The sequence below is a fragment of the Lycorma delicatula genome, chromosome 9 (genome assembly GCF_047948215.1).
Source record: "Lycorma delicatula isolate Av1 chromosome 9, ASM4794821v1, whole genome shotgun sequence".
Taxonomy (NCBI): Eukaryota; Metazoa; Arthropoda; class Insecta; order Hemiptera; family Fulgoridae; genus Lycorma; species Lycorma delicatula.
Window position 1 is genome coordinate 18,020,880 of NC_134463.1, and position 17,176 is coordinate 18,038,055.

General features: G+C 28.5%; 1 protein-coding gene across 1 annotated transcript in view; it reads right to left on the minus strand.

The window, feature by feature from the left end:
• Nrx-IV (neurexin-4) overlaps positions 1–17,176 on the minus strand; it is a 108,812-nt gene that overhangs the window by 23,647 nt on the left and 67,989 nt on the right. Inside the window, exons 10-17 of the mRNA XM_075375041.1 lie at positions 16,959–17,050; positions 11,362–11,521; positions 8,588–8,713; positions 5,060–5,263; positions 4,373–4,528; positions 3,650–3,796; positions 2,804–2,974; positions 1,511–1,628 (exon numbers count right to left, since the gene is read on the minus strand). Of these exons, the coding sequence (XP_075231156.1) occupies positions 1,511–1,628; positions 2,804–2,974; positions 3,650–3,796; positions 4,373–4,528; positions 5,060–5,263; positions 8,588–8,713; positions 11,362–11,521; positions 16,959–17,050 (1,174 nt within the window). The remainder of the gene's footprint in view (positions 1–1,510; positions 1,629–2,803; positions 2,975–3,649; positions 3,797–4,372; positions 4,529–5,059; positions 5,264–8,587; positions 8,714–11,361; positions 11,522–16,958; positions 17,051–17,176) is intronic.

Consider the following 17,176-nt stretch of genomic DNA (forward strand, 5'->3'; position numbering starts at 1 on the left):
CGCACACAGCTAACAGGTCAATGTCTGGTGAATGAATCACTTCAAGAGGTTTGTTACCTGCACAATCACCTGATCTGACTTCCCCAGGTTACTTTCTACAGGGGGCAGTGAAACAGCAGTGTATCACAACAGACCATGCATGATTGACATACTAAAAACAGCAATAATGGCATATGTACAAGACATTCCAGTATATCACTGCTTAAGTGTTTTAAAACAGACTGAAACATGTGCAGGTTGTAATGATGTTGGAGGAGGTCATTTTCAACACTTTTTATAAACTATTCCAGTTATTGCAATATCTGTTTCTATAAAATAATGAAATAAAAATACAAAGTAATAAATAAGAAAGTTTTGTCATTACACTTCCATAACTGTAGTGGTCAGCAACTTCTCAAACGCACTATATGACTGTATTAGAAAACTACTACTACTGTATTAGAAAAATATTATAAATATAAATACAAACAAAATTTAAATTTGATAAACCAACAAACAGTGTTTGAGGGAAATGGTCCTACAAAAACTGAAACAGATAGCAGCACTCCTGTAAATTAATACACAATTTTCATTATTTTAGTATTTTTATTTTTAAATTTTAATTAAGAATTAACAGAATTATTTAAATCATAACTGAGGACGCAGGATCCTATGAAAGTACTTTCATGAAAAATTAAGGTAAGACATGTCTTATCTCAACATTCTATACTAGAAGTTTAGTAAAATCTTAACATAATTTAATAGTACAGAGGAATAATATGAATCTTAAAAAGATTAATTACAATAAAATAGTAGATATTAATTCATTGACATATTGATTACTGTGCTAATAAAATTTGATAGTAAACAAAATTATAAACCAACAAAACAGTAAATAGATAAATTAAACTTACCATTTTAGTTCCAAGAATCAATTTTCATGATCCTACATCTTCAGTTGTTATTATAATTATATTAAAATATTTTATTTATTATTTGTTAATTTGTCAAAAACCAATTTTGATAAATTAACAAATAAATATATTTTAAAGTAATTATAAAATTTAATAACTGAAGATGTGGGATCCTGCAAAAATCAATTCTTGAAAATTAATATTAAATTATATTAAAACAGTGGTCAATATGTTAATGAATTATTTGAATTTAAAAAAAAAATTAAATAAATAAAATATGCATGCACACACACACACACACACACACACACACACACACACACACACACACACACACACACACACACACACACACACACACACACACACACACACACACACACACACACACACACACACACACACACACACACACACACACACACACACACACACACACACACACACACACACACACACACACACACACACACACACACACACACACACACACACACACACACACACACACACACACACACACACACACAGTATATACATGCTTTATTCTTTCTGCAAGTAAAATGTTTTATCAACAATCTTAGAACTAAAACACATTAATTCATATATATACTGACCTATTTCGTTCTACAGAGACGGTATGCCACCTATCATCAGCAAACTTTGATGAAGATTCAACACTGAATCCAAGAGGTCCACTGCCAGCTTGATATGTAAACTGTAGTGTATCACCCCCTATAAATGAGAAATTACATGTAAAAATAAAATTCATATAGTACACAAAAAAATTTAGTATTACTGCATAGTAATGAGAGGGGAAACTTCATGAATAATGTACAACGTGGCAACATTGGGTAATGCAATCCCAATGAAAAGTGAAGTCACTTACAATTGAAAACTTGAGGAATCAGCATATCTGTTCATTATTTCCAGCTGTGTATACCACTTTGAATTGTAGCAGTTATAAATGATGTCTGCAGATACCAAGGATGTGATGAATGAATATCAAAGATCATACATCAACTGAGATTTTACGAACATCACAGAAATTACAGTATTTTGAGTGAAGTATGTGAAGAACTCTACTTGGGCTACTTTTCATGAAAGCATGTAAACACAACCAATGATTTAAGACCATGAAGCCCTTAAATATCAATAAATAAGCAAAATGTGAAACTTGTATTAGACTTTAATGAGTTGGATAAAAATTCAAGCAAATGACCTTAGCTTATAATCACGAAAGAATCATATCATAACTATTATAATTACATGCAAAATGCAGAAAAATTCACAAATGACCTCTCTTATTCAAAGGTGGACCACACCTTTTGGACAATACATATCCATACTGGAAAGTATGCATTCCTTCACAGGTAAAGATGGTAAAGTATGTCCATTTGGGAAGATTGTGACCAATTAGCTGGATAAGTATAAGTGAGAGATCACTACTGTGTGTACCATTCAGTCTAGTTCAAAACCCATCAAAATTGAAATTTTTTGCCCTAGTTAAAAGAACCTAGATGAGGGTGTGTTTTACCTCCCTGAAAAAGCGTTCTTTCAGCACCTGTTAGGTATAATCCAAGGGTTAAACAAAAGTGGTGACCTCACCAGAATAAGAAATCTTATGAAATGTAAGGAACTGGGTCATTGAGAAGCAGAAGGATTACGTAGGTTTATAAAGAAATATTGCCTAAAATAAAATACAAATTAAGTAAAAAATAGTGAATGTTATTTAAGAAATGTCCACAGTGTTAGTATATAAATAGTAGAATAAAGCTATTATGTATTAATAAAGTAACATTTAAAAAATATACACCCAATTATATTGTGTACATGAAGCATCAAAAATACATAAAAATATCCAATAAACATTTAAAATAAAAGTATTAAAAAAGTATACAAATACATACCTATTATTGATAATTTGATGTAATCAGTAGGTCCAGTGCAATGTAAAATAACAGCATTATCAACCGTTGTTTTAAATTCAAAATAAATATCACCACTATGACCCATATCAAATGTTGGTAAATTAATTGTAGCATCTATTATTCTTATTGTCACAACATTGTTAAATAAATCTGAAAAAAGAAGATTTAAAATAAGGTATACAGAGATCAATAATATTATATTAATGAGACTAAAGCATCTCATTAAAACTGGTTCAGCTTTTCTGACTAGAATTGCAAAACATCCCATCAATATTAAGTGTAATATCCATATTATATTAAATGTGAAAAGGATATTCATTCAGCACATACCCACATACTAAATTCCTTTTATAATTTTATAAATTGTTCAATTCTGATAATGTTTAACTATGTAGACCCTTCTAGTTTCAAATTCAAATACCTTACATTAAAAAAAAATTATATAGTTAAAATTTTATTTTTAACTTTTTTCTATAAATATAAGAGCTACAAAACTAGGACGAATAACATTCTTAAACAAAAGGTGTTTTACATATTTAAAAGTGTGTAATCAGAATTTTGATAATAAAAGTATATAAAGAAATGCAATATAGTTTTCAATGTTTATAATAATCTAATTGCAGTAACATATCAAAATGAATCTTTTTTACTATTACTGCTGCTTCCTACTAGTAAAGAATAATAAATTCCAAAAACCTTTATATCCAATACATTTAGAAAATTACATTTAACTCACCATAAACTAAAGTTTCCTTAAATTTGGCAATAAATAAGTGACAATAGTTGCCCATGAAAAATCATTATTTAACAAACAATTTCACTTACCATCGCCTTCACACTGTAAAGGACCTAAAGTATATCGTCCTTCTTTTTCATCCAAATGATTACCAGTATCTCCAAATCTCAATTGTTTAACTGGTAAATGTTCTTTTTCTGTTATATCCCCACCATCAGCAAGCCAACTTTCCAAACCTAAAAAAAAAAATTGCATTACAATGAAAAATTAACTAACTTAATTTATAATTAAACAGTAATTTATCTTTCCTATGTACTCAAAAAATGAGTATATATGAGTACTTTAAAAAATATGTATGTCCAACCAATTACTGGATTATCAAATAATTCCGGAAAGGTGAGCCTTATTGTCATTAAATTTTCAACAAAAGCAAATATTCTCATTGTATTGATTGTGCTCAAAAATGACAATAAATCAATAAACAAATATTAATGTTACATAAGAACAACATTTTTCATTTATTTTATATACAAAAAAAAACTGATGCCTACACTGTATTTAAAAAAAAGAAGTTAAGTCTAATTTCATACATTTGATTTTAAAATATATTTAAGCAAAAACAAAGTTTACAACGGAAGGCAACAGTGTTATCTTTTTTATATATTTTTTTTATTAATAAAAAACATATGCTTGCAAATATATTACCAAGGATAATATATATACATATACATATATTACATATTAAAAATATACTTTAAAGAAAATATGTTACAAAAGTTAGTCATGAATATTAGACAAATGTATTTTAATACCTGCATCACAGTTGCACCATTTTGTATTATCTATACACTGTCCCATAACTCCACATTCACACTTCCTTGATCCTGGAATTGCTCCTGCCCAATAATCCATTTTTTGGTTATGTCTTGAGACCCACCATGAATAAGGCCTAAATTCATCTGCATTTGCTGTTTAAAAAATGAACAAAGTAAATATAGTATCTGATACATAAATAGACGCGCGCATGCAACACACACACACACACACACAGAGAGAAAAAATGTGTGGACCACCACAAAAAATAGTAATTAGTACTGGACATCAACCTGTTGCAATGGTTTAAATAAATGAGTAAACAAAACCATTACATTTCATATTGCATTTGATTCCACATTAGTGCTTACTAAAAGGATTTTTATTGTTACAACATACACAATAACGTTTATTCTATTGTTTAACATCTTATCGATGAATTTTTTTACTAAAAACGAATTTCCTATTTTTTTAAAGATAGGAGAGTGCCCAAATTTTATGTAGATCATTATGGCTCTTGGATTGTTGTCACCTTTGTTAGGGAATCTACAGTAAATAAGATGAAAGGTATTCAAAGAGGAAACACCGAGTGACTATGACATCCTTACTTAAGGATGTCATGGAAACTACTGAGAATAATTTAGTTGACTAATTCAATCAGTACGTAATAATAAAATAATACTCACATGGAGAATTAAATAATCGTGACTGTTTACATTCATACGTAAGTCTCTGTCTGCAAGTAGATGAGCGATTAATCAATGCTTCAATCTGAGCCATATCAGCATCATAAATAATATCTTGACGAAAGCTACCAGGCTCTTGAAAACCATCAACTGGAGTTGGTTCCTCATTACTGTGATGTAAATTTGTTAATACGCGACCATCAGCTAGAAAACAATTGTTAAATAAATTTTATGAGTCTAAAATCATACTAGCTTTTCTAAAAGCATAACTATCTAACTAAAAATATATCGTGTTAAAATTAAACACAATTTAAACTATTAATGCATTTCATTTGTAAAAATAATACCAGGTATCCGGGTTAAAGGTATCCAAAGTAACAGCTATATTATGAGAACCAGTTAATATAATTTTTTTTTAATAAGCACAGCAACCCATCAAGTTTTAATGTATATTAGTCAAGTTCAATCTTTGTACCTTTTGCAGCTCAACAGATATCTAGATGATACAACTCTTGCCAGATGTTTAGGAACATCTGCAGCATTATTAGTACAACAGCTTCCACAGTTCTCTGTTTTAAATCTTCTAAATCTCAAACTTTTCTTTGGCACACACAATTTCTAATAAATCCCCAAGCAAAAAAGCCCAAATGAGTAGTACATCTGGAGATCTAGGTGGCCATGCAGTTGGACCTCCTCGTCCGATCCAACATCTGGGAAAAGTGTTGTTCAAGAACATGGTAACATCTTGATGAAAGTGTGGTGAAGCAACATCATGTTGGAAATTGAAATCTGTAGGAATCTGAGGAAGAACAAAGCTCTCAAGCATGTCAAGGTATTCCTATCCCCTGTCCTAGCACTGTGTATCCTGTCACTGTGGGCTCCATGAAAAAAAAAAAAAAAACTGTAATGATACCATTTTTGTGCAGTTCTAACCAGACACTGACTTTCGATGAGTCTCTTTTATTTCCACTTACTGTATGGTGGTGGTTTTCAGTATCCCAAATTTGACAACTGTGAGTTAACTTTCCCGCATATATGAAAGATAGCCACATCACTAAACAATAACATATCAGGATGATTAAGACTGTTTTTGACATAGTGCAGTACCTCTGCAGCAAACAGATATTGTAGGTGACTAATACCGTTTATGAACAATGTCGTGAACAGTGGAACAAGGACTTTGCACTTTGTAACTAGCTCCTGTAATTGATTTTCCAGGATTGGCAGTGAATATATCGCGTACATGATCCACAGTCTCACCACTAACTGAAACTTTTGGATGATTTCCAACTTGTGAAACCAGGTATCCAGTCTCTCTTCAAGTCATACCCCACTGACAAACAGACTTGGATGTAGGAGGATCAATATTCCACTCAGTTCGTACACAACACTGAGTACATGTAACTGATGGAAACACTAACCAAAGTACACACTGAATCTTCTGTTGTGGGGACCAACTACTATTGACAACTACAGTGTGAGTTGGCTGGCTTGCCTGTGCATGTATATTATGCTGACCTTGAGAGTATACAGAACAAACTTTTGAGATATTTCTTGTCGATTGAGTCTAAGAAATAACAACTGGTTTTCTAAATATAGGACATTACTTTTAGGTAACTTTAGCCTGGACACCCTATATATTTAACTAATTTAATCATTTAAATGTATTTATTCTATTAAAAAAAAATATATATATATATTACGAGGCAAATTTAATTGAATAAAATTAATTGATAAGAAATTTTTAAGAATTAGATTAATTATAAAAATGATAATGTAAGATATATTACACTATTAGGAAATAATTTTTTTTTTACTAATTCATCTTTCTAAAAAATAGACACTATAAGTTTAGCTCAAAAAAAAATAATTTTTTTTATGACATACATAATCTGGAATAACTTAACAACTTTGCAAAGCTTTGTGGTAGTATCTCATCTTATCAACTAGTAGTTATTGGGTAAAAATCCCTAACAAAATTTGCATTTTTAAACACTACAAAATTTTCACATTGTACTCACACACATTAGTTTCAAGCTCAGATGATAAATTAGTAATAAAAAATTATATAGATAAAAATAAAAGGTAGGGGTGAGGCATTAATGTAATGAGTGTTTAGTTAATGAGGTGATACAGGGAATAAATTACCCCATTAATCATTGCAAATGAAGTACAATCATAACAAACCAATCAAGATTAATATGTTCCTTATAAATATAATCAAGTTCAGAACTGCAAATTTTGATATGCTTCAAAGATGAAGCATATCAAAATTCTATATTTACTATATATCCAGACAAACAAACAATAAAATAATGCTAAGTTAAAAAAACTGATTTGCTTTTATTAAAAAAAAAACAAACAAAAAACTTATAAAAAACCTGTTGAGAAAACAACAGGTTCTGTTTCTGTTTTGAAATACCCAGAAAAAGTAATTAAAAAAGCTTTTTTTTACATAAAAATGAGACTATAACAAAACAGAGGCAAAAAAACCAGTGAATAAAAAATAATACCAGTTTACTTTCAAAATAAAATATAAATTTAAACTCTCACATCAAAGAGCATTGAGAAATAATGTTGCACTATTTAATAATTATATGCATTGATAATTATATTATCAATCAATAATTACTGCTATTATTGAAGAATTTTACATATACAATAGATAATTTCATAATATTTCTTAATGAAAGGCTGATATTATCTTTGAATATTCAAGTACTTTAACTATTACAAAATACAAGATCTTGAATGTAATTCCAGTGCATAAAATTCTAACACCTTAAATATCACACCATGTGCATGCTATCTTCAGCATGATGATTATTATTGCGTTCAACAGAAGCATATGCCATGCACCAAAGCGCCTAAACATTCTTGAATACTGAAATTAATTATCTCTATCCACACTTAGGGAAATTTCTATTAAATATTTAATCATGTCGCTATGAACAATTTATTCATAGCAATACTTTATTTGTTTTTTAAAATGCATTACTCTAAAATAGGATTTAAATAAATATAAATTAAAATTATAATTTAAAATATAAGTTGATGAATAACGATTTAAGTTATACTCAAGTTAAAAAATAGTCTAAATATTTATGTAATAAATATACTTCCAGGAAGGATAAATAATGGGTAGCAGAAGACACCATAAAATTAAAGAAAGTGATAAAATAATTTAACTGAAATGAGTTGTCTATTATTGACTTTAGCTCAATTGGAGCTACAGTTTAACTTACAGCTATCTTTTTTCTACCAACATTAGTACATCTTGTTAATTTTTTAAATCTTTGGGAAATGCAATAGATTAATTACTTATTTTCATAAAACCGAGATTATCGTTAAGATGTCTTGAAGTAAATTGGGCAATTGACTGATTGTGAGAAGATTCGATCACTCAACAAAATACAGAGTATATATAAATGAGTTACAAAACAATCAATAAAAAATAAAGTTCCTCCTATTATCAACAGAAAATAGTAAGCTTTTTATATCGTACTAATTAAAATAAAATCTACTTACCATAAAATTCACATGTTACAGGGAAAGGTTTTAAAGGGCCACTACCGTCAACATCAATCTTTACTTCTGCACGTTGGCCAACAGAATTAACATTCTTATATGCTAGGCAAGATAAAGAATGTAATGCTAAAAAAAGAAGAAAAAATTAATAGCCTTATCACATAAATATTATAGTACAAAACAATATTGTATCAAAAACAGTTTTTAAACTATTGTTATAATTTTATATTTATTATTTCATTAAACTGTTTAACTGTGATGAAATAAAGAAAAAGATGCTATTAACCTGATATTAGTAACTACCAACCAGTATCTTCAGTTGCTAATGACTGCTCCCCTAACCCTAAAGGATTAATCAAATTTTAAGCTATAAATCTAGCTAAGTAATAATTTAAAAATTCTCTTAAATAATTATAAAAGGTTACTTTTTTTGAAAACTTAATAATAGTTTAAAAATTATGTATATAAGTCAATATTTTATATCAACATATTTATTACATTTACAAATTTTATTAATAAATAATAAAAATATTTTTTTAGAAACTAATTGGCAAAAACTTAAAACAATACCTAATTTTATTATAGTAAAAGTGATAGCCTAATTGATACAACTGAAAAGAGCTAATATTTTGTTTCTTATCTTATAACAACTTGCCATTTACAAAATAAAAAGTAAATTAAAATACACATACACCAGTATAAATAATTAATATTTCTCAATGTAAAACATTGAGAAAAATAAAAATAAAATAAGATAACAATTAGAAAACTAAAAATAAACAATATTTGAAAAAAGAAAACTTTACACTTATAAAAGACATGAAATGAAACAACAATACTAGCAAATGTCAATGACACTCGTAAAACACTGATATGTACTGAAAATTACCAGTTGCAGTTAGTAGCAACTGAATGGAACTGTTATTTCTATACAACTATATAAGTTATAAAAAATTTACTTTAAGTAGCTTTCATATTAAAAAATAAAATAATGATTCATTTCAATATTTTAAAGGTACACATTTTATATAGAACACAAATGATTTACTGCATGATCAAATTAATGTTGCATTTGGACTTGATCAGCAAAGTGTTGTACCCAACACCAATCTACACTTCAACCAACTTCACATCCGGAAAAAAAGTGGACAAACAACTTGTGACTGAAGTAGCTGAAGTAATCTACTAGTTTTTTCTCTTTTCATCAAAATATTTAATAACATTGCTAACAATATTTCTACCTGTGCTATGAATAAACGATTTTCTCAAATTTGTGGACTTTTCTTTGTCTTAAGCACTACAGAATAAATACTAAAAGGTAATGAGATAGATGATAAAATAACAACAGAACTAGTAGACTAAATTTCATAATAACTGAAAATTTCAAAAAATAAATAATGGAAAATTAAATATTAATATCCATACTGAATAAAATAGTAAAAATAATATTAATAAAAATGTGCTAGCACTCTCCATAGATGGATGGTATGTGGGTTTGTTATATGTGCTCACATTTTTATTTCAGCTGCTATTGCCAGAGAGTGGACCAATGGTGGTGTACCAGCCGGCTGTGCACAGTGCACGAACGATTCATTAGTTAGAATAATTTATACTTCATGATATGATTTATTTAAAATTTTATTTGTGTTTTGGGGATAAAAAAGGAAAACATTGGGTAACCCCAATGTTTTCCAATGATTTTTTAACACAGCTCTCTGTGTTAAAAAATCAGAACTCAAGAAATAGTGAAAAATGTTCAGGACATGGTAGGCTGTAGGCCCACCTTTTTTCCTAGTATTTATTAATAATAATAATAATAATAATAATAATAATAATAAAAGAAAATGACAATGCTTAACATACAATATACTGTAATAGATATGAACTACTGTAACAGATAACTGTAAACTGCCTGTACTTGTAACCCTAAGACTGTTGTGTCAACTGGCAGTTAAGGCTTTAGTTCACTCACTTTTTTTTTCTGCATGCAATATAAACTTGATTACAAGTAGTTCAGTAAAATGTAATTTAAAGGGGAAAAGAGACCTGCCTCTATTATCCAGAATTCCTTAATGTTATATATTTGACTAGTGCTGTAGATCCAATAAAAGATAATGTAACATATAATTCTAAGAAGTATAGAATAAAAATATTAAAAAAAATGTGGAGTGAACAAAGTGCTCATTAGCAAGCAATGGGAAATTACATAGGAAAACAAAAAGTAAACAAAAAATTAAGTAGAAAATGAAAATAGGTAACTTTAACTTCATAGACAACTATGGGACTGAATAATAAATCACATAAATCATAAATGAGTTAGTTATATGGGGATCTACAGTGCAGAATTTTCTTCTGGTTAAGTAGAAAACATACTCTGTATGTAAAGTTATGTTTACATGGATAAGAAAACAGATTTCATTAAAAAAAAATATGGTTTCTTGAGCAGTAAGTGATAAACTGATTTCATTTAACATAATATGTTCATAAAAAGATTTTAATAGTTTTAAAATTAAATTTTTGCATAGTACACAAATGAGTTAGTTCGGTAGAATGTGATTTAATGGGGAAGAGAAACCTGGTCTTTTATCCAAAATTCCTTGTTAGTACATTTCTGTAGTGCTGTCTACGATTTAATTAACATATCAAAGTATAATTTGGGTAAATAACCTGTATATCAGTGATTATTATCAATATTATTTGATATTTATAAACGCACAACAAATACATTTTGCTCTACACATGGTAAACTAATTTAAAGATGTATAATTACTTACAGGTATGACAAACAGCTCCTGAGTATCCTGTGCTTGTGCAATCACAGAAAAATTCTGTAGAACTTTGTCTACAAGATCCTTCATGTTTACAAGGATTTGGATTACAACGATCAATCATCTGACAAGTATCAAATTCGATTTCACCTGGACAACAATATTCCTAAAAAAAAAAAATAATAAATATACATCACAAAACCTAATTACAATAAATTTTTATAATTTTTAATGCATATTTTTAATCTTAAAAATCTTGATACTTGAAGATCTGCCTGATTGGTCAGATTCTATTTCATAGAACATCTAAACACATTTGATATAAAGTATTGTACAAAAATGTAAAACACATCACAAACAAAGCACCATAATTTTAAAGTAAAATATTTGTTACGTGAAATAAAATAAATTAATATCTAAATTTTTGTTGCAGAAATCAAATAACAGCAGATTCTAGGAAGTAGTAGTCACCAACTACAGTCTGGATAAGTAGTCAAATACAAAACCATACATGTGTTTCTATATGACAATAGGCAGTGAAAATTATTTATTGTCTGGATATACATACTTGACCCAATTTTAGTTATTGATGACGATTTTTATGAGAGATGATTTTGTGCATGTGATAAAGCTAAGTTTGACTGAGATTCAAATCTAGAACTTTTCACATTAAAGGTAGAAGCACAACTATTCTGCTACAGAGGTAGGAAAAGCAATCAATTTTTTTATTTATTTACAAACCAAACAAAATACAATTATATAATGTTGACTATCACGGTCAAAAACATAACCAACTCTATCCTAGCAAGATCAGCTGAATTCTGAAAACATTAAACTGTAGTTTTTAAGGTAAGAAAGGTTAAGCAAACATACAAGTTAATAAAGGAAAATATGACTGCAAAAGAAACTGAAAGCCTAATAAAGGCTTTTACATAACAAAATGTTAGTTAAAAGCCTAATAAAGGCTTTTACATAACAAAATGTTAGTCATTCTGCCTTGGGATCTCCCAGATCAAAAAAGGTGATGACCTACTTTTTGCCTACGTGGACTTAAAACCCAGATCTTTCCCAAGAAAGACAAAGATACCTCGCAATAAAGGAGAGTAAACAATTAATAGAAATAAATTGTTAATATAAAATTTTAGCCGTTTAACTTTTGTTTGTAGGTGTGTGCACGCATATATATATATATATTTTCATCATAAAATACTATTGTGTATTTCATTATAGAATTTATATTTAGAGTTATTTCCTTTTTTAATGAAAGCAGTTTATTTATGTAGGCCATACTGTTATTAGCAAAGAGGAAATATCTGAATTTTGGATTTTGTCTTAAGCAACAGTCTAAGTACAGAAATGTATAGATGAATGTACTGCACAGAGCCTGTTCCTCACCTACTCTTAACTCGGCATTGCTGCATAGGCCATAAGTTACGTCGTTACTGGCTGGTGAGCGCTTTGCTCACCATTTGGCTTTTTCTCTTCTGTAGTTCGATTATTGTCAATTTTACACAAATAAGTATTTTTTTATTGTTCGTTATTACTAATTAATGATGTAAAATTAATTTTCTGTTATATAATATTTAAAATAACTATTATTATTTACTTACATAAATGATGTATTTTGTTTGGGTTGCTTCTGGAGATTTTAGATAACGTGTGATATGTTTGATATATCACATAAGTTTGATATGTTTGATAACATATCAAACTTATATAGTTAACTTAAATAGTTATAGTTGATATAGTTATCATCTCGTATAAGTTTGAAAATTAAAAGATAATAGTCAACATTTTATAAATTACAAGAAAATTTGTTTTTATACTACCAATAACAAAACAAATGAATGAAAGACTTTTGTGACATTTTTGAAAAATGTATCCCATACAGCTAAAATTGTTCAATTATTATAGATAAAGTAATATTTTAGTTATCATCACTTTCAGTGTCTAGTCTCTCCCTTTTTTTTATTTTGTGCAGATTGTAACTGTATGCTCCCTACAAATAATAGAATGTCATTTTACACACCTAACTTTAGTTTTCTTTTTTTTTATGTGGGCAATAGGAGCATAAACTTATGTAAAAATATAACAGAATATTGAACACATTAATAACACTAGAAAAAACTGAATTTTTCCATAAATCCAATTACTAGCTACAGAGCATTGCATTCACTGATAATGACACTGAACAAATTCTGAAAACATTTATGATAATATAAGAAATAATAATGACTAATCTCTCTAAATGTCCATTACAAAAGGTATACAGTCAATCGTATTTCTAAAAACTGTAACAAAAAAAGCATGTAGGATGAGCACAATGGTCTCTAGCCAGCAATGGCGGGTTAATTTAATATTAATATGCTTCTCTTATTGATAAGCTTTCCAACCTTAAAATTAAATTTATATAAAATACTCTACTGCAACGTTTCAACAGGTCAGGATGCTAAATTTATTGTTTTCTAAATTTTTTATTAATATTGTATGTAATATAGACAGCAATTATTTCAAAAATTTTTTTTTAAATAAAACAAAAGGGTTTTATGTAACCAGTGTACTGTACCAGTGTAATAATGGTTTAAATACTGCATTAAAAAGATATAATGAGACTTCTTTTACAACAGTGTACTGGTACAGAAAAAGAGTAAATTTGTTGAATTCATGGAACATGACGCTACAATAAATGCAGAAGTGCATTGCGAGACCCTAAAAAAACTATAGAGAGCAACCCAAAACAAGTGATGCAGCATGTTGACTTCTAGGATTCATGTCAATGCATGTCTGCACATGGCTCACACTATACTCAAGAACTTTCGAGAAAGTCTGGATGGATTTTGATAGACTTTGAATGGAAAACTTGAAAGTTTTGGACTTAGTTAGGTGGCAAGAATATCTTCTAAGAAAATACTGGTGTAGTGTTCTTCAATACAGGACTAAATGGGAAAGCCATTTTACCATTATTTGCTGTATTGAATTTTACCTAAGAAAATTAGTTTGTAGAAATTGAATAATGAAGCTCTTTGTTCAGTTTATCCTATATAAGAAATATTCTGAATCTATTTAAAAAAACAAGAGTGGTAGTCAAAGAGATTGAGCAGCAGATATATATCTGAACACTGTTAGGGGAAAACATTACGGTATCTTACAACAGACAGTTATAAATTAACATACAATCATGTATGTAAGTACCATAATTCAATAATTACAGGCAACCTGACATGAGACAAGGTCTCACCAAAAAAATGATATAGCTGTGTCAGAAAATAGTCAACATCCCATGCCAGAGTTTTCATGAAGAGTAGTTTTCCACTGTCTTCTTCAATGCTGCATATAAGCATGTCAAACTACTAACTGTAAGTCATATACAACTCCACAGTAATTCCTTCACTCTATTTCCTATAGGGACTGATTGTATAATTAACATTATTACTCTGTACACTCTGTTACACTGTATATTAACATTATTACTTATAATAAACATTATAAGAGAAAACAACTTTGATTAGTTCCATTCACATAATATATTTATTGTAATTAACAAATAATATAAATTTATCTATAATACTAACCTACTCCTAAAAAGATTATGGTGACAGGATCTACTACTACAAGCAACTTCAGTACATTTTGTAAGATCTTAAACCAGTACTCACCACTCAAACATTTAATAAATGAACTGAATTATGAATTAAAATGGTCATTAATCACCGTGGAATACAATTATATTTCTTGACAATTGTAAAACAATCTAATCTCTGTCTACTTTACATTAAGGCCTGAAGTAAACAAAACAGATGCCAAGTGAAGCAGTATGAATCGGGTATACACAAAATTGCATGACAACCAATGGGCGCTTGGTTTAGTTTCTATCTTAATAATAATACACAAATAGTTGCATATTGCTTGATATATTCTAAAACATTTATTTAATGTTTATTAAATTATGAAATGGTTATAAATTATTAAATATATTAAAGCTATCTTCGATGGTAATTTTTTTTAACGTTAGTTAAAAAAGTTAATAGCTATACCAAATTATAATGGTTTAATGAAATGATAAACATAAATAGGTTTGTAAATAATTTGTTAAGTGGTTTACACAAAACCTGAAATTCTATTTACATGCAAAAAAAAAATTAATAATATTTTTTCCCATTTTTTTTAAACCCTTTAATTGTTTCAAATATTTCCTTTACCAAATCTTTATGCCATTTTTGTCAATGATAAAACTTTTCTACTTTTTTCTGCAAATTTGAACCCCCATTAATAAAGAAGTTTACATAAACTAGCGTCACTAATTTTTGGTAAATCCCGATCACTTTTGACAGCTGAAAGTACCTTATTGAGTGTAGGCAATTTATTTAAAAAAAAGAAATCATGGACTTTGAATCAAAAGCATTTTTATTAAAATCATCAAATTGACCTAAAACAGTTTTTGAATCTTTTCTTTTCTTTTTTGGCATGTACACTATCCCGTATTTTTTCTTTTCAGCTTGCAATTTTTCAATACTTGAAATAAATACATGAATGCCTAAGATCTAAGCGCTTCTACTAGTTTAATTTCAAAAGTAGGATATTTTTAGGAAAATTTATTGAATACATTAAAGAACTATCGTCTTTTCCCCACTTCCTAATAGTTTACCTTTTCTGTGTTTAACTATACAACAAGGACTTTCGATTATAGTTATTAAATTTCACAACACTTAAATTGAATTTCTAATATTGTAATAAAGCAAATGAATAGTAAATTTCGGTATGATACTCATTTAAACCAAATCAATGTCAAAAACAACTTCACTCAAACTAACTTCTTTCACAAGCAGTTAACAATGCCACAGTTAAAATAACAATGAAGTTTCACGAGACCCAGAAATATTTTTCAGTGTTGAAAATATAAATTAACTGTGTCATAAAACCTTAAATAAGAATGAAGAAGTATTGCTATTGTTTGTATAACATCATACATGATATGTACCAAATTCCAATTTAAATACTTACAATAACACAAGGAACATTTGTTTACTCTAGGCCTCAAGTAGCAAATATACGAATATTATAAAATTGAAATTAGTACAAATTTTTCAATAATAGTGCACTGTTTACATTGCTGTAGATCTAACAAATTTATAATAACTAATAATGTGATAATCTGAGATTAATAACAGGCATAAGAAATGACTAATGTTCTTACAGTGTGCTAGCTATTTTCAAACGTGATGTGTCATTTTTGTCCACCCGGTGGATTGCATCAACTGGTTGAAGGTTGTCATATGTGTGCGTTGTGTATTAACACACACCACACACATGCAGACTGTTTACTTCAGACCTCAACGAATAGTAGATAGAATATACATATAAACATTTAGTAAGAAAAATTGTTTTAATCAGGTGAAAGATAACTTTTTCATTTCCTTTGGTGTATTAGTGCAAATATGATCATAACGTGATAAAATGTCTTCAAATTCTGTCACACTTTGTTAAATATATCCATAAACTTATAATTCAATCATTGTAACCGAGTGGGAAGTTAACTTTTTTTATTAAAAAAATTATAAGCATAAAAAAGAGAATACAGATGAACAGAAAGACAAGAGACTTACCTCAGGTTTCCAGTCGGTAGGTAATTTGTAATTACCATCTATTGTAATCATTCTCATACAACCAATAAAACCAGGCATACCATACATACCACCTGTAATAAAAATTATATATCTCAGAATAAATATGAATAAAAATGCAAATGGAATATTATACATAAAAGGCAAGGTATATAAACAAGGGAAGGTCTGATATTGAAACAAAATTTATAAAAATAAAT